Source organism: Bufo gargarizans, chromosome 1, assembly GCF_014858855.1.
Source record: "Bufo gargarizans isolate SCDJY-AF-19 chromosome 1, ASM1485885v1, whole genome shotgun sequence".
NCBI classification, from domain to species: Eukaryota; Metazoa; Chordata; class Amphibia; order Anura; family Bufonidae; genus Bufo; species Bufo gargarizans.
Window position 1 is genome coordinate 717044181 of NC_058080.1, and position 18972 is coordinate 717063152.

Here is an 18972-nt window from a genome sequence, read left to right on the forward strand (position 1 = left end):
TTACACAGCTTGAATTTCTGTAATATTTACTCCCAATGTGTTCTGTTATTTTAATCTTTCCAGCAAGTATTCTGTTGGCTGTCACAAGCCCTCTCTATTATTTCCAGCAAAAGGTGCCGTGCTTCCAAACAAGAACAGCTGACAGACATTCCTCCAGCTCTGAGTGCTGTGGTGTCAGGAGACTTCATAATTTTCCTCCTATGTATAAGAATATAACTACTATAATGCTGCCCCTATGTACAAGAATATAACTACTATTATACTGTCTCCTATGTACAAGAATATAACTACTATAATACTGCTCCTATGTACAAGAAAATAACTACTATAATACTGCTCCTATGTACAAGAATATAACTACTATAATACTGCCCCTATATACAAGAATATAACTACTATAATACTGCTCCTATGTACAAGAATATAACTACTATAATACTGCCTCCTATGTACAAGAATATAACTACTATAATACTGCTCCTATGTACAAGAATATAACTACTATAATACTGCCTCCTATGTACAACCATTTAACTACTATAATACTGCCTTCTATGTACAATAATATAACTACTATAATACTGCCTCCTATGTACAAGAATATAACTACTATAATACTGCTCCTATGTACAAGAATATAACTACTATAATACTGCTCCTATGTACAAGAATATAACTACTATAATACTTCCTCCTATGTACAATAATATAACTACTATAATACTGCCTCCTATGTACAAGAATATAACTACTATAATACTGCTCCTATGTACAAGAATATAACTACTATAATACTGCCTCCTATGTACAAGAATATAACTACTATAATACTGCCTCCTATGTACAAGAATATAACTACTATAACACTGCCTCCTATGTACAAGAATATAACTACTATAACACTGCCTCCTATGTACAAGAATATAACTACTATAATACTGCTCCTATGTACAAGAATATAACTACTATAATACTGCCCCTATATACAAGAATAGAACTACTATAATACTGCTCCTATGTACAAGAATATAACTACTATAATACTGCTCCTATGTACAAGAATATAACTACTATAATACTGATCCTATGTACAAGAATATAACTGCTATAATACTGCTCCTATGTAGAAGACTATAACTACTATAATACTGCCTCCTATGTACAAGAAAATAACTACTATACTACTGTCTCCAATGTACAGGAATATAACTACTATAATACTGCCTCCTATGTACAAGAATATAATTACTATAATACTGCCCATATGTATAAGAATATAACTACAATAATACTGCCCCTATGTACAAGAATATAACTACTATAATACTGCTCCTATGTACAAGAATATAACTACTATGACTCACCCCCATCCCTTTTGATGTGGACCGAGAAAGCTGATCAACTATATAGGTTCGAAGAGCTTGCTCACTGGGAAACGCACTCCAGAGCGCTGTTTGTCAAGATATGGTCCCCCTGGAAGCAATATCGTGGATTCTAGCCATATGTAACTTATGCGTCTGACATCTTGTTCCCCCCCCCCTACCTCCCTCCTCCCTCCTCTCACCCGTGTCTTGTTCCCCCGTTACCTGTTCATTTGTATGCAACTGTGATTATGATTTTTAAGTTGTGTAGCAACTTCTTGGATATGCTGTGCCTGCTGATTGAGCAAGTTTCCAGCTGCGTTTGGTACATAAGTATGACTTTCCACATGACTTGGTGCTTTTCTTACAATAAAAAGAAATTTGATTAAGAATATAGCTACTATAATACTGCCCCTATGTACAAGAATATAACTAGTATAATACTGCCTCCTATGTACAAGAATATAACTAGTATAATACTGCTCCTATGTACAAGAATATAACTGCTATAATACTGCTCCTATGTACAAGAATATAACTGCTATAATACTGACTCCTATGTAGAAGAATATAACTGCTATAATACTGCCTCCTATGTACAAGAATATAACTACTATAATACTGCCTCCTATGTACAAGAATATAACTACTATAATACTGCTCCTATGTACAAGAATACAACTACTATAATACTGCCTCCTATGTACAAGAATATAACTACTATAATACTGCCTTCTATGTACGAAAATATAGCTTTTAACGCTGTGTCCTATAAAGGATAAGGAGAATTTTATCTTGAGAAACTGAATTATGGGTTGCTGTAAAAAGCTAGGAGCGGCAATTCTTGATTAAGTCCACATCTGATTAAACTGCATTTTGATCACAGACATTGCTGCTGGTGTAGTGGTGCCCTGTGTGATACTGAGAACCGTTGTGTCTGGCTTACTGCACAGGTGACAGGTTCTTGTCACTCACGGCTCTGTCACATCTGTGTGTACAGTAAACCACATGTGAGACGTGAAGTCATCCTAGGAGTTTCGAGGTTGACTCTTGGTCTCTGCTCGACAGACTGTGGCAACCAAGAGTGTCAGTGTCTTGATCAGCAGGCCTGAGAAGCAGCCTCACACAAGCCTTCAGTCTGATACTCACGTAGTCAGGAAATGGAGAGTCATCGGAGCCAAGGGATCCTCGCAGAGACTGTGTGGCTTGCTCCAGGACTTTGTTGTGCTTTTTAGAGAGCAATGAAAACAAACTAAAAGAGAAAAAAAAGAGAATAATGTTAATAAAGACAGATAAAACCCAGATATCGTGATACAGCTTCATGGGAGCCAGCGCTAACGTGAGATCCCAGGGACAGAACCAGTGCGCTACATGGAAGAGGCTTAATGGGATATCTAGTGGTGTGACTGGCTCCTATACACTATATGAACATCCATCTCTATATATATATATATATCACTTGTGGCTCCGAAATAATATGTCACTAACTTATTCTCAACTGCTTCATACATATTCAATATAGAGAGGACCATAATACATGCATTCACAAATTTATATATATATATTTTATACACACAATTTTTATTTTTACCAGTGGGAGTCTACGGGCGATATCTGCCACTATACGCCTATAGAGAGTCAATCAGGAGACCCACAGAAAAAACTGTGTACACCATATATTAATATTGTCTGTGGATGCTGAGATTCAACTACTTAAAGGGGTTTTCCAGGTTCGGCATACTCTTAGGACAGACCACCAGTATCAGATCGGCGGGGGTCTGACTCCTGGCACCCCTCTGATCAGCTGTTTGGAGGGACCATGGCGCTTATGCTTCTAATACTAATCAGCAGTATTAAAAATTCAGCTCAGAGGTATAAAACAGGCTGCAGGCCAAGTATTTGGGTAAGTAATTTAATGGATTTACAAGTTGACTCAACTTTTTAAGGTAACACTTTAAAGTGTATTCTCATTAATTACTCTTACTCCCATTCTTCCATGTTTTTAAGATTTATCTCATTTGCAGTTTTCTCCTAACCCCCATGCTTGAATCCTACATCCTGGTTTGTGTCTGCTGTCCCATCATGCCTTAGGGCAGTGAGCGGTATCCTGACATCAGCAGATCATGTGACACTAACCACACCCCTTGTTTATACCCATGACACTTCCTACATTACAAGGCTCCAAAACAGGACGTTACCTACAGCAACTGAAAAACGAAACTGATTTGCCACAGGGCGCAATGATTGGCTAATCACTTTGATAAATGGTGGTATTAGGGGAGTGATATAACAGAAATATCTGTTGGGGGGGGAAACATTTACATTAGTGGCACAACCCCTTTAACAGAGGTATCGCCAACTCAGACATCCACAGGATATGCTACAAGTGTCTGATAGATGCGGGTCCCACCTATGTGACCCACACCTATGTCGTGAATGGGGTTCAATGATCTGCCTTAGGCCTCATGCCCACGACAGTATTTTTTCACGGTCCGCAAAACAGGGTTCTGTTGTTCCGTGATCCGTGTCCGTTTTTGTTTCCGTGTGTCTTCCTTGATTTTTGGAGGATCACCAGACATGAAGGAAATAGAAAAAAAAAATCTAAGTCAAGTTTGCCTTGCAAATGATAGGAAAAAAAACGGACACGGATCATGGACGCGGATGACAATCTTGTGTGCTTCTGTGTTTTTTCACGGACCCATTGACTTGAATGGGTCCGCGAACCATTGTCCATGAAAAAAATAGGACAGGTCATATTTTTTTCACGGACTGGAAACACGGATCACGGACGCGGATGACAAACGGTTTATTTTCCGAATTTTCCACGGACCCATTGAAAGTCAATAGGTACGCAGAAAATTATGGAAAACGGAACAACGGACACGGGACACAACAACGGTCGTGTGCATGAGGCATTTCCAATTCCAATTGAATGATGTATACAGAGGTGGTCGTGCTTCTGTTATCGGGCCCCGATTCGCCACGCTAATGTGGTTCCGAGAGGTAGGACCTGCATCTATCAGACATTTACGGCATATCCTGTCTGATTGGGGACTATCCTTTTAGTTCTATAATAAACTGAAAAACAAAGTTCCTAGCTGACAATATAGTTTAAGGGCCCATGCACAGGACTGTATTTTTGTTCTGCATCCGATCTCACAGATCAGATGAGGACCCATTCATTTCAATGGGGCCACAAAAGATGCGGACAGCACGCGGAACAGGACCTATTTTTTACGTTTAGCAGACAAGCATAGGACGTTGCTATTCAAGTGAAAAAGAAAAATGTCAGCACGCACACTCAATTTATTCATTGAGATTTCTGCTCTTTCTAGGCTTAGGAGTCCAGTGGGCGGTCCCATCAGTGATTGACAGCTATCTCTATATGCAGAGATACAGGACAGGCTGTCAGCCACTCACGGGTCCACCCACTGGACTCCTAAGCATACAATAAATGACTCTTTCCCTATAAATCCTCATATCCATCTGCTGTGCTCCTCCTGCTCCATAACCTGCGTCCTGCAGAACAGCCCGCTGTTCAACTGGGTTTCCCTTTAAGTCGCAGAGACTTTATCTTGTGGGCAAGTAGTGATCGCCAGATCAGTGTTGCAGATCAGGCGATCTCACGGTGGGTCGGGGAACTACAGGTCGCAGCACGTCCTCTGGTAACTCTGACTGGCAGGGTGCGTCTACACATACATCTCCCAAGGCTTCCGGATGGAGTCGCAGACAACAGACAATGAAAGCAATGAAGGAAAACTAAGCAAATAAACGCTTACAGTCCTAACTTAATAAAAAGGAGTGTATGAGCGCAGGACCGTAAACAGGATTTCCTAATAAAACCCGCAGCTCCAGAAACTTAGTGCGGAAAATTCCTGAAACTAAATACTCTGAGCCACCAAGACAAAATATTTAGACGCTCGGCATACACCCCGGCCGAATGAGCGGGGAGAGATTTATTTTTAAAGCCCTAGACGTTTGCATTATGGCCTTCGCTTTTCCAGGGAGCTGTAGAGAGGCGGACGGAGCGCAGTCCCAGGGACCCGGCGGAGGAGTCTGCCCTGGCATCAGCTCACCACCACGTTCCTCTTTAATATTCTGAACCTTCCTTAAACTTTTGTCTTGCTCATTTTTTCCCAAGCAGACAATGGTCTGCGGTTTGGACGCTTCCTTAATATTATTAGATAAACATTAGTCTGCTCGCCCAGGAACGTCACAAGGCAGAATAATATGGTGTCTGGGAAAAAGGGAGAATAATCTCCGCTCCTCAGCGCACATTACAGCTAGTCAAGATTGTCCATGCTCACCATAGAACCCCCCCCACCCACTCATGATTTATGGCCCCTTAGTGCCCCCCACACAGAAATCATGCCCCCTTAGTGCCCCCACACAGAAATTATTCCTCCTTAGTGCCCCCACACAGTAATCATGCCCCCTTAGTGTCCCCACACAGTAATCATGCTCTCTTAGTGCCCCCACACAGTAATCATGCCCCCTTAGTGTCCCCACACAGTAATCATGCCCCCTTAGTGTCCCCACACAGTAATCATGATCTCTTAGTGCCCCCACACAGTAATCATGCCCCCTTAGTGTCCCCACACAGTAATCATGCCCCCTTAGTGTCCCCACACAGTAATCATGCTCTCTTAGTGCCCCCACACAGTAATCATGCCCCCTTAGTGTCCCCACACAGTAATCATGCTCTCTTAGTGCCCCCACACAGTAATCATGCTCTCTTAGTGCCCCCACACAGTAATCATTCCTCCTTAGTGCCTCCACACAGTAATCATGCTGACTTAGTGCCCCCTACACAGTAATTATGCCCCCTTAGTGCCCCCTCACAGTAATCATTCCTCCTTAGTGCCCCCACACAGTAATCATTCCTCCTTAGTGCCCCCACACAGTAATCATGCTCCCTTAGTGCCCCCCACACAGTAATTATGCCCCCTTAGTGCCCCCTCACAGTAATCATTCCTCCTTAGTGCCCCCACACAGAAATTATTCCTCCTTAGTGCCCCCACACAGTAATCATGCCCCCTTAGTGTCCCCACACAGTAATCATGCTCTCTTAGTGCCCCCACACAGTAATCATGCTCTCTTAGTGCCCCCACACAGTAATCATGCCCCCTTAGTGTCCCCACACAGTAATCATGCCCCCTTAGTGTCCCCACACAGTAATCATGCTCTCTTAGTGCCCCCACACAGTAATCATGCCCCCTTAGTGTCCCCACACAGTAATCATGCTCTCTTAGTGCCCCCACACAGTAATCATGCTCTCTTAGTGCCCCCACACAGTAATCATGCTCTCTTAGTGCCCCCACACAGTAATCATTCCTCCTTAGTGCCTCCACACAGTAATCATGCTGACTTAGTGCCCCCTACACAGTAATTATGCCCCCTTAGTGCCCCCTCACAGTAATCATTCCTCCTTAGTGCCCCCACACAGTAATCATTCCTCCTTAGTGCCCCCACACAGTAATCATGCTCCCTTAGTGCCCCCCACACAGTAATTATGCCCCCTTAGTGCCCCCTCACAGTAATCATTCCTCCTTAGTGCCCCCACACAGTAGTCATGCCCTCTTAGTGCCCCCACACAGTAATCATTCCTCCTTAGTGCCCCCACACAGTAATCATGCTCCCTTAGTGCCCCCCACACAGTAATTATGCCCCTTAGTGCCCCCCACAGTAATTATGCCCCTTAGTGCCCCCTCACAGTAATCATTCCTCCTTAGTGCCCCCACACAGTAGTCATGCCCTCTTAGTGCCCCCACACAGTAATCATTCCTCCTTAGTGCCCCCACACAGTAATCATGCTCCCTTAGTGCCCCCCACACAGTAATTATGCCCCCTTAGTGCCCCCCACACAGTAATTATGCCCCCCTAGTGCCCCCTCACAGTAATCATTCCTCCTTAGTACCCCCACACAGTAGTCATGCCCTCTTAGTGCCCCCACACAGTAATCATTCCTCCTTAGTGCCCCCACACAGTAGTCATGCCCTCTTAGTGCCCCCACACAGTAATCATTCCTCCTTAGTGCCCCCACACAGTAATCATTCTCCCTTAGTGCCCCCACAGAGTAATTATGCCCCCTTAGTGCCCCCTCACAGTAATCATTCCTCCTTCGTGCCCCCACACAGTAGTGATGCCCCCTCACAGTAATCATTCCTCCTTAGTGCCCCCACACAGTAATGATGCCCCCTCACAGTAATCATTCCTCCTTAGTGCCCCCACACAGTAGTCATGCCCTCTTAGTGCCCCCACACAGTAATCATGCCCCCTTAGTGCCCCCTCACAGTAATCATTCCTCCTTAGTGCCCCCACACAGTAATCATTCCTCCTTAGTGCCCTCACACAGTAGTTAGGCCCCTTTAGTGTCCTCAGACAGTAGTTTTGGCCCCTTAGACCACACTCACAGTAGTTATTCCGCCCCCTGACAGTTATGCCTCCTTAGTCTCACCTCACAATAATCATGCACCCTGACTGCCCACAGTAGTGTGTAGTACTCTACCTCACAGCAGTACTCACACTTGGTGCCCCTCTACCACAGCAGACCCCGTAGCAGCTGCTACAGCAGTAGTTCCTCCCCTGATTGTAGGGCTTTTGGAGGCCCAGGAGGGTATCGGGAACATGCCATGCGCCGGATGATTATGGAAGTGATAGTCAGAACATTGAGGATGACCTGAGGATATGTCATCAATATCATTTAAACATACCCTACCAGTGTGGAGGGTAGGAGTCATCCAGGACATGCTGATGGCAGCACACTCTACGTCCTGCACAATGAGACCACAGCAGTCACAATTGGAGCGCTATTTTACACAGCAACAGAAAAATGAAGGAAAATGTTCTCCCTGATCCGCGGTGGGATGTAAGTGCAGTGGATAAACCAGCGGCACGGGTTATAAGGTGGCATCAGGTAACTGATCTGGGCGTGAGATCCACAGAACTGACAGGTGCAACCAGCGCTGCAAGGAGGGATAAGACATGGATTACTCCAGGTAACGAGAGCTGATCCCGGCAGCCCCCGCATCACCTCTGACAACCTTCAATCACCTATCTGGCGGCCACGGTGCAGGATGGGGAGTATAACCCTCAGCTGGACACCTAGCAAATATATGATAACATTAAAGGGAATATATAACCTATATATTTCTACCGCTCAAAACCCCACACTGTCACATTGGAGTGTTTTTTTCTAGTCTTTATTTTCTAATTTTTCCCTTCTATGTACGTGATTTTGGGGGTGGCCATCTTGCGCCAACTCCTGTTAACAGCATTCAAAGATATCCTTTACAGCACATAGACCATATGAACCTGTAGTCTGGAGATGACGCACTAGGGGATAGCACTGTGGGCATGCCCTGTGACCTGTGCAGGGAGGGGGAGGAGGTAAGCTGCAACCATTACCTATTGGGAATTACTTAAGCTCCACCTACCACTTTCTCAGCTGTACAAAAAAGGCAGCAGAGAACCGGAAGGCATCATTTTCTCAGGGCAGCTGTCATTATAGTGTACGGGACATACTTTATCGCTCCTCTTTCTAGTGCTGCATTCACATTCTCTTGGTTTTGCAGGGCTGTGTGATTTGTAGGCTTTTCCAAGGTAGCTTATATACACAACTTCATCTGTATACAGAGCATGTGGAAATTATAGGCAGTGTATACACATTACACAGAATAGTGGGGAATTACATAATGCAGGCTCAGGTCTGCTGCTACTTTAAGAATTCATAAAGATTTTCCAAGCAACAAGAGAAGACATTCATCAAACTGACAAAGACACTAAGAGCCTGCATCCAACTGGTGACAGAACAGGAATCACAAGGGTCAGATGCACAAACTACACATTCAGCTGTGAGCACCCGCTAGACAACGCCGAGTGACTGCAAATATGGTCTTTGTCTCGCACGGATCCTACACCCTGTATTTTACTCCAGAGCTGCACTCACTTTTATGCTGGTGGAGTCACTGTGTACATACATTAGATTACTTATCCTGTACTGATCCTGAGTTACATCTTGTATTATACTCCAGAGCTGCACTCACTATTCTGCTGGTGGAGTCACTGTGCACATACATTACATTACTTATCCTGTACTGATCCTGAGTTACATCTTGTATTATACTCCAGAGCTGCACTCACTATTCTGCTGGTGGAGTCACTGTGTACATACATTACTTATCCTGTACCGATCCTGTGTTACATCCTGTATTATACTCCAGAGCTGCACTCACTATTTTGTTGGTGAAGTCACTGTGTACATACATTACATTACTTATCCTGTACTGATCCTGAGTTACATCCTGTATTATACTCCAGAGCTGCACTCACTATTCTGCTGGTGCGGTCACTGTGTACATACATTACTTATCCTGTACTGATCCTGAGTTACATCTTGTATTATACTCCAGAGCTGCACTTACTATTCTGCTGGTGGAGTCACTGTGTACATACATTACTTATCCTGTACTGATCCTGAGTTACATCCTGTATTATACTCCAGAGCTGCACTCACTATTCTGCTGGTGCGGTCACTGTGTACATACATTACTTATCCTGTACTGATCCTGAGTTACATCCTGTATTATACTCCAGAGCTGCACTCACTATTCTGCTGGTGGAGTCACTGTGTACATACATTACTTATCCTGTACTGATCCTGAGTTACATCCTGTATTATACTCCAGAGCTGCACTCTCTATTCTGCTGGTGCAGTCACTGTGTACATACATTACATTACTTATCCTGTACTGATCCTGAGTTACATCCTGTATTATACTCCAGAGCTGCACTCACTATTCTGCTGGTGCAGTCACTGTGTACATACATTACATTACTTATCCTGTACTGATCCTGAGTTACATCCTGTATTATACTCCAGAGCTGCACTCACTATTCTGCTGGTGGAGTCACTGTGTACATACATTACTTATCCTGTACCGATCCTGTGTTACATCCTGTATTATACTCCAGAGCTGCACTCACTACTCTGCTGGTTGTCATTGAAAACGCATACACCCCTAGCAGCTTATCTGGGCTACCACGCAGACATATTCACTTGTAGAAATGTGCATCCACCTCTCCAAGGGTAAAGGACCCCCATACTGCTGGTAAGTGGGCAGGGGGGCACTGTGTACATACGCCACTAATGTCTAAAATCTATTTGAACTGATTATAATCCATCTTGTGATCGTTTTATTTGTACTTTAACTCGAGCAGGGACCCAGGAAAACCTTAGATTTCCCTTTCAGTCTTCGCATCCACAGTCTGAGCTTTATAAATACGTGTTTTCATGGAATTAGGATGCGACGTCTGAATGATGATTACATGAAGTAGGTCAGACAAGGAGATTACAACGGAGAGCAAGCAGACGGGGTTAATATCAGAATTTAAATCTAGTGAATGGATTGGAGAGCAGCTTTCCCGTTCACATCTGTTCACGTCTACAGATCCTGTGTCTCCTTGCTGGCAACTAATTCACACGTGCTGCAAAAATGTCAGCGACCTTCCCATTCATTCGAATGGGGCTTACAGAAATCCTTGGGCTTGTGGTCAAAACAACCTTAACCAGGTGAATCGAGTGGATTTTCAGTTGCAGAAATATATGAATCACAGTAATGATTTAGAAATAAATATGTTGTAGGAACAAATTAAACTGTATCACTGATTAGTTATCCTACTTTAAAACTTAGCTTTTATCAGATATTATATATAAAATATATGTCCCACAGTAATAATGATGACTGCATGAAACGGAAAACATTCATAACTATACTCAGACATCAATTATTAGGTACTGCGTATGTGCATGTAACACATAATTTTATGCACACACATACGTAGTCCTATCATATAGATATAATACAATGGTATGACCAATTATTATGATCCCCACTCACGGTTTGTTGCATGGGCCAGGTGTCGTCAGGATATTCCGACCGTATGCGTGATCAGGGGGTCTGGGGTGGTTACCGTTGTATACTGAAAAAAATGGTTCCAGATAAAGTTCAATTCCTGAGTAGTTTGAAGTAGTTGGTCAGGCAGGTGGGAGAATGTCCCTGATAGACTGTTGTTCTCCTGCCTAAAAGCGGAGAGGTCTCCCGCCTAAATGCGGGAGAATCACCCCCTGCGGAGCGACCCCACTTCTCGGTGGCTTTCCCTGTTATTCTGACCCTATTGTTGTCTTCCAATGCTGTCCTGTTACGATGTTTCTTTAGATGGTATTTCCCTTCTTTCAAAGGTGTTTCCCGACGCGTTTCCTCTGCCAGGTGATGCTAGCAGATTCATCAGGGGTGAAGTAGGTAATTTGGATGGTATAATAACCATTAGCACAATCGCTTTTGTGGTGGTATCCCAGCTAGATTGCAGTCCATGGACTGCAATCTAGCTGGGATACCACCACAAAAGCGATTGTGCTAATGGTTATTATACCATCCAAATTACCTACTTCACCCCTGATGAATCTGCTAGCATCACCTGGCAGAGGAAACGCGTCGGGAAACACCTTTGAAAGAAGGGAAATACCATCTAAAGAAACATCGTAACAGGACAGCATTGGAAGACAACAATAGGGTCAGAATAACAGGGAAAGCCACCGAGAAGTGGGGTCGCTCCGCAGGGGGTGATTCTCCCGCATTTAGGCGGGAGACCTCTCCGCTTTTAGGCAGGAGAACAACAGTCTATCAGGGACATTCTCCCACCTGCCTGACCAACTACTTCAAACTACTCAGGAATTGAACTTTATCTGGAACCATTTTTTTCAGTATACAACGGTAACCACCCCAGACCCCCTGATCACGCATACGGTCGGAATATCCTGACGACACCTGGCCCATGCAACAAACCGTGAGTGGGGATCATAATAATTGGTCATACCATTGTATTATATCTATATGATAGGACTACGTATGTGTGTGCATAAAATTATGTGTTACATGCACATACGCAGTACCTAATAATTGATGTCTGAGTATAGTTATGAATGTTTTCCGTTTCATGCAGTCATCATTATTACTGTGGGACATATATTTTATATATAATATCTGATAAAAGCTAAGTTTTAAAGTAGGATAACTAATCAGTGATACTGCAGAAATATATGCAACAAAGTCTTCCCGGGTGTGACTACGCCCTTAGGAAACCCACACGTGCAGCGAAAACCACACACAATTTTTAAACACAAATTGTTGCGGTTCTTGGCCATGAAAGTTGGACAGCGAATTGAAACCATGTCACCTGCCCAAACCACAAACCAAGGCAATCGGCAGAAACCTGCGCAGTGAGACTGAGCTGCAATACCAAGCACAGCCATTATAAATGTCTCACCCGAGACATTGGTGGCATATCGCTAGGCTAGGCCACCTAAGTCGGATAAGTGCATGTCCCACCTCTGGAATCCACACCTATCTCCAAGATAGTGAGCAGTCTTCACACAAGAGGGTGTAAAATCTTCATACGCTGCCCTATAGAAATGCTGTCCGAGCCTATTTTGGCGAGACATTGTTCACTGCTAGACATGCCTCTACGACGGACTTGAAGACATTTTGCTCAGTTGACAGACTTTGAGAGGGGGAGCGTCATTGGACTGAGAGAAGCAGTGCCGCCATCTAGGGCGTCCTCCTGACCTATCTGTTAGGAGGTGTTGGAAGCAGTAGTTATGTGAGGGCACGCACATATGGTGACCAGGCTACTGGTGGCCAGTCCTGCCATTGACAGCCATCCACCATCCCCTTCGTTTGCAGTGATGTTGTGAAAGAGAAAACTGGACTGCTACAGGCTGAAACCATATCATCTTTAGTGATGAATCCAGGGTCTGTTTGGGATTAGACGATGGTCAGACCTTGTGGTGAGCGCTTCAATCCTGCCTTTCCTGTGGAGCGACACACTGCCCCAAACGCTGGTGTGATGATCTGGGAGCCACCACATAGGACAGTCGGTCACCCCTAGTAGTGATAGGAGGGACACTAACAGCTCAGCGATATGTGCAGGACATCCTGCCACCACGTGTGTTCCTCTCATGGCAGGGCTTCCAACTGGATTTATCAGCAGGATAATGCTCGCCCGCACACAGCAAGGGTTTCCCAGGAACGTCTCCTCCAGATTACAGCACTTCCTTGGCTGCCCGGTCACCAGATTTATCACCAATCCAGCATTTATGGGACCAGCTGGAACACCAGCTTCAGCAACCTACCAGAGTGCAGGATCTACAGGTCCATCTGTGAGCATATGTGCCGCAGTATACTAGGAACCTGTATGCCTCCATAGCCAACCGTATCTCATCTTGTATGCAGGCTAGGGGCCGTATCTCATCTTGTATCCAGGCTAGAGGCCGTATCTCATCTTGTATGCAGGCTAGAGGCCGTATCTCAACTTGTATGCAGGCTAGAGGCCGTATCTCATCTTGTATGCAGGCTAGAGGCCGTATCTCATCTTGTATGCAGGCTAGAGGCCGTATCTCATCTTGTATGCAGGCTAGAGGCCGTATCTCATCTTGTATGCAGGCTAGAGGCCGTATCTCATCTTGTATGCAGGCTAGAGGCCGTATCTCATCTTGTATGCAGGCTAGAGGCCGTATCTCATCTTGTATGCAGGCTAGAGGCCGTATCTCATCTTGTATGCAGGCTAGAGGCCGTATCATCTTGTATGCAGGCTGGAGGCCGTATCTCATCTTGTATGCAGGCTAGAAGACGTATCTCATCTTGTATCCAGGCTAGAAGACGTATCTCACCTTGTATCCAGGCTAGAGGCCGTATCTCACCTTGTATCCAGGCTAGAGGCCGTATCTCCCCTTGTATCCAGGCTCGAGGCCATATCTCATCTTGTATCCAGGCTAGAGGCCGTATCTCATCTTGTATCCAGGCTAGAGGCCGTATCTCATCTTGGATCCTAGCTAGAGGCCGTATCTCATCTTGTATGCAGGCTAGAGGCCGTATCTCATCTTGTATGCAGGCTAGAGGCCGTATCTCATCTTGTATGCAGGCTAGAGGCCGTATCTCATCTTGTATGCAGGCTAGAGGCCGTATCTCATCTTGTATGCAGGCTAGAGGCCGTATCTCATCTTGTATCCAGGCTAGAGGCCGTATCTCATCTTGTATGCAGGCTGGAGGCCGTATCTCATCTTGTATGCAGGCTGGAGGCCGTATCTCATCTTGTATGCAGGCTGGAGGCCGTATCTCATCTCGTATGCAGGCTGGAGGCCGTATCTCATCTCGTATGCAGGCTGGAGGCCGTATCTCATCTTGTATGCAGACTAGAAGACGTATCTCATCTTGTATCCAGGCTAGAGGCCGTATCTCATCTTGTATCCAGGCTAGAGGCGTATCTCATCTTGTATCAGGCTAGAGCGTATCTCAATCTTGTATCCAGGCTAGAGGCTGTATCTCATCTTGTATCCAGGCTAGAGGCCGTATCTCATCTTGTATCCAGGCTAGAGGCCGTATCTCATTTTGGATCCAGGCTGGAGGCCGTATCTCATCTTGGATCCAGGCTAGAGGTCGTATCTCATCTTGGATCCAGGCTAGAGGTCGTATCTCATCTTGGATCCAGGCTAGAGGTCGTATCTCATCTCGTTTCCAGGCTAGAGGTCGTATCTCATCTTGTATCCAGGCTAGAGGTCGTATCTCATCTTGTTTCCAGGCTAGAGGCACCCAACAGGGTCCTAGAGCCTCCTTCCTATTGTACGGTTTCCCCCCAATAAACGTCTCCTTTCGCTCTAATATTGTAATCGAATCACTTACATCTACCATCATTACAGTCACACATAGAGAGTATATATATATATATATATATATATACACACACATACACATTAATTGTATAGATAAGTGTTTTGAACTTAGGAGGCACCCCACAAAAACCGCATACAGCATGGCAAACGATGGCTGATATAGGCCACTGAATGCCTGTATACCGGCCAGGCAATGCTTCCAGCATCTGTGTCAGACGGAAGACCCTAATTTTGATGTTGCCATCACTGAATGAAGCTGCACTTAAACCTGAGACTAAGGTCTTTGAGCATTTATGGATTGGTACTATAAGGAAAAACGGTCAGAGATGAGGTTGTATCTGCAGATCTTCTGGTTTATCAGCTGGTGAGTGCTCCATCATCCCTACATGTTTACATCTCCGGGGGCAGAAATGTATCCAAACAATTTTCCTGAAAGTCTAACATTAGCCATCACGTGAGCGGACCTGGGCGGTGTTTGTGTTAGCGCCAGGCCTGCAGAAACTTCTCTCCATTTCTGTTATGACAGACTTCATAGCACCGATATTTTAACAAATGGTCAGAGATGTGGGGAGATGCAAACATAAATGGGACCAGTCAAAAAAAAAAAAAAATAGCCAATTCAAGTGCACCTCCCTCCTGCAGGATATGTAATGTATGTACACAGTGACTCCCCCAGCAGAATAGTGAGTGCAGCTCTGGAGTATAATACAGGATATAACTCAGGATCAGTACAGGATAAGTAATGTATGTACACAGTGACTCCACCAGCAGAATAGTGAGTGCAGCTCTGGAGTATAATACAGGATGTAACTCAGGATCAGTACAGGATAAGTAATGTAATGTATGTACACAGTGACTCCACCAGCAGAATAGTGAGTGCAGCTCTGGAGTATAATACAGGATATAACTCAGGATCAGTACAGGATAAGTAATGTAATGTATGTACACAGTGACTCCACCAGCAGAATAGTGAGTGCAGCTCTGGAGTATAATACAGGATATAACTCAGGATCAGTACAGGATAAGTAATGTATGTACACAGTGACTCCACCAGCAGAATAGTGAGTGCAGCTCTGGAGGATGTAACTTAGGATCAGTACAGGATAAGTAATGTATGTACACAGTGACTCCACCAGCAGAATAGTGAGTGCAGCTCTGGAGGATGTAACTTAGGATCAGTACAGGATAAGTAATGTATGTACACAGTGACTCCACCAGCAGAATAGTGAGTGCAGCTCTGGAGGATGTAACTTAGGATCAGTACAGGATAAGTAATGTATTGATGTACATGAAGTAAGTTCTCTTCTCTCTACCAGCTGTGAGTATCTAGGCTTCCCTTCCGTGACAGTGTAGCACACAGTTTATTTCAGAGTGTTGTCAGGAAACTTGTAATTACACATGTCACAAAGTGCGGTTCACAGTTCTGCAGCAACGTACGTGGTCTTATTTTTTGCAGCTTTTTATGTCTCTCAGGCCCAAATGAAATGCAGATGGAGGGGAGCGCTGAGGACCACACATACCCTTTCATCTGTCGTCGGAGGGCGGGCCCGAGTAGTCTCACATCTTTGCACAATGATTAAAAAAGAGAAAAGTGTCAATGTACTCCGGGATGGACTCTGTAGCTAGTGTCATTGGGAAATCAACAAGACACTTCCCTGATGTCCTCACAGGTCTGGACGATCCAGCACGATTTACTGCCTGACACGTGTACTTGCGTTGAGGTGAAAATTACATACTTTACATATGATCGGCGTCTTGATGAGATTCTGGCCACATCAGATGCTCATGTGGTCGTTTCTTCCACACTATTTATAACAGTTTACAAGTCTGTTGACAATAAACATGTCAGCCGCGGCCTGGAAACTATTTTATCTCCGCCAGTTTCAGCTCACGGTTAACCCCGCGACACTCAGGATTGTTTTGGTGAACGTGTCATGCAAGTCTTAGGGGGGCTAGTTGTTCTCCTTGTGGAGGGTGCCAGAAGTGGCAAAGGGAAGCTTACAGACCATGCAATGCTCCCTTTGGGTGCAACACGTATCTCGTGCCCAAGTATAGCCAAAGAAACGAATTGGGTCACAGACAGACTCGCATATTTACCGCGATCCCAAAATCGCCAAAAAATCCAGCAATCTATTCTGTTGAAAACCGGCTCCCAAGTGCCCAGCAGGGTGGAGATTGCTGTTCCAAGTGCCCAAAGCAAACCAGAGTTAGGCCCCTTTCACACGGGCATTGCGGATTGAGGCCGGATGCGTTCAGGGAAAATGATGGGATTTTGACACTAAAACAAGTTAGTTTTCACTGCGAATGCGTTCCATGTTTGCATTTTTTCCGCGCGGGTGCAAAACATTGTAATGCGTTTTGCAAGCGCGTGAGAAGAATCGGTGTGTTTGGTACCCAAACCCGAACTTCTTCACAGAAGTTCGGGTTAGGAGTTGTGTAGATTGTATAATTTTCCCTTATAATATGGTTATAAGGGAAAAAAATAGCATTCTTAATACAGAATGCATAGTACAATAGGGCTGGAGGGGTTAAAAAAATAAAATAAAAAATTTAACTCAACTTAATCCACTTGTTCGCGCAGCCCGGCATCTCTTCTGTCTTCATCTTTGCTGTGCACAGGAATAGGACCTTTGATGACGTCACTGCGCTCGTCACATGATCTTTTACCATGGTGATGGATCATGTGACGGACCATGTGATGAGCGCAGTGATGTCATCAAAGGTCCTTTTCCTGTGCACAGCAAAAATGAAAACAGAAGAGAAGCCGGGCTGCGCGATCAAGTGGATTAAGGTGAGTTATATTACTATTTATTTTTTTACCCCTCCAGCCGTATTTTACTATGCATTCTGTATTAAAGGGAATCTGTCACTAGCAATTTACCCAAATTTTTTCTTCACAAATCCATGTTTTATAAAGTACCTTTTTTCCATCTTTATTGTTCTTTTTATTGTGAGTCTTGTCATTTCTTAAAAAAATCGATTCTTCTGATATGCAAATGACGCTGTAAGGAGCCCAGAGGGGCCTTATTCTTTCTCCACGGTGCCCAGGAACGCCCCTCTGAAGTGCCGTGCCCGCCTAAGTTTGAAAACTAATAACGCCTCCAAGTTCATAAAGAATAACGCCCCTCTGGGCTCCTTACAGCGTCATTTGCATATCAGAAGAATCGATTTTTTGAAGAAATGACAAGACTCACAATAAAAAGAACAATAAAGATGGAAAAAAGGTACTTTATAAAACATGGATTCATGAAAAAAAAATTGGGGTAAATTGCTAGTGACAGATTCCCTTTAAGAATGCTATTATTTTCCCTTCTAACAATGTTATAAGGGAAAATAATAATGATCGGGTTCCCATCCCGATCGATCGTCTCCTAGCAACCGTGCGTGAAAATTGCACCGCATCCGCACTTGCATGCGGATGCTTGCGATTTTCACGCAGCCCTATTCACTTCTATGGGGCCTGCGTTTCGTAAAAAACGCAGCATATAGAACATGCTGCGATTTTCACGCAAAGTACAAGTGATGTGTGAAAAATCACTGCTCGTGTGCACAGCCCCATAGAAATGAATGGGTCTGGATTTAGTGCGGGTGCAGTGTGTTCACGTCATGCATGGCACCCACGTGGAAAACTCGCTTGTGTGAAAGGGGCCTTAGGGTGCATTCACACGACCGTATGTATTTTGCGGTCCGCAAAATACCGATATGCAAAATAAAGATGAATGATGTCCGTGTGACATCCGTATTGCATCCTTTTTTTGCGTATCCATCGTAACAATGCCTATCCTTGTCCGCAAAACGGACAAGAACAGGACATGTTGTATCTTTTTTGCCAAATGGCCATGGGGACACATGGTAACATAATGCACAGAGTGTCATTTCAATTTA

The 18972-nt window shown here is 44.4% G+C and overlaps 1 protein-coding gene across 1 annotated transcript in view; it reads right to left on the reverse strand.

Annotated features, from left to right (window-relative positions):
• The window catches only part of LOC122929971 (dymeclin), a 231439-nt gene that overhangs the window by 84322 nt on the left and 128145 nt on the right, over positions 1-18972 (reverse strand). The window contains exon 11 of the mRNA XM_044283443.1: positions 2511-2613. Within this exon, the coding sequence (XP_044139378.1) occupies positions 2511-2613 (103 nt within the window). The remainder of the gene's footprint in view (positions 1-2510; positions 2614-18972) is intronic.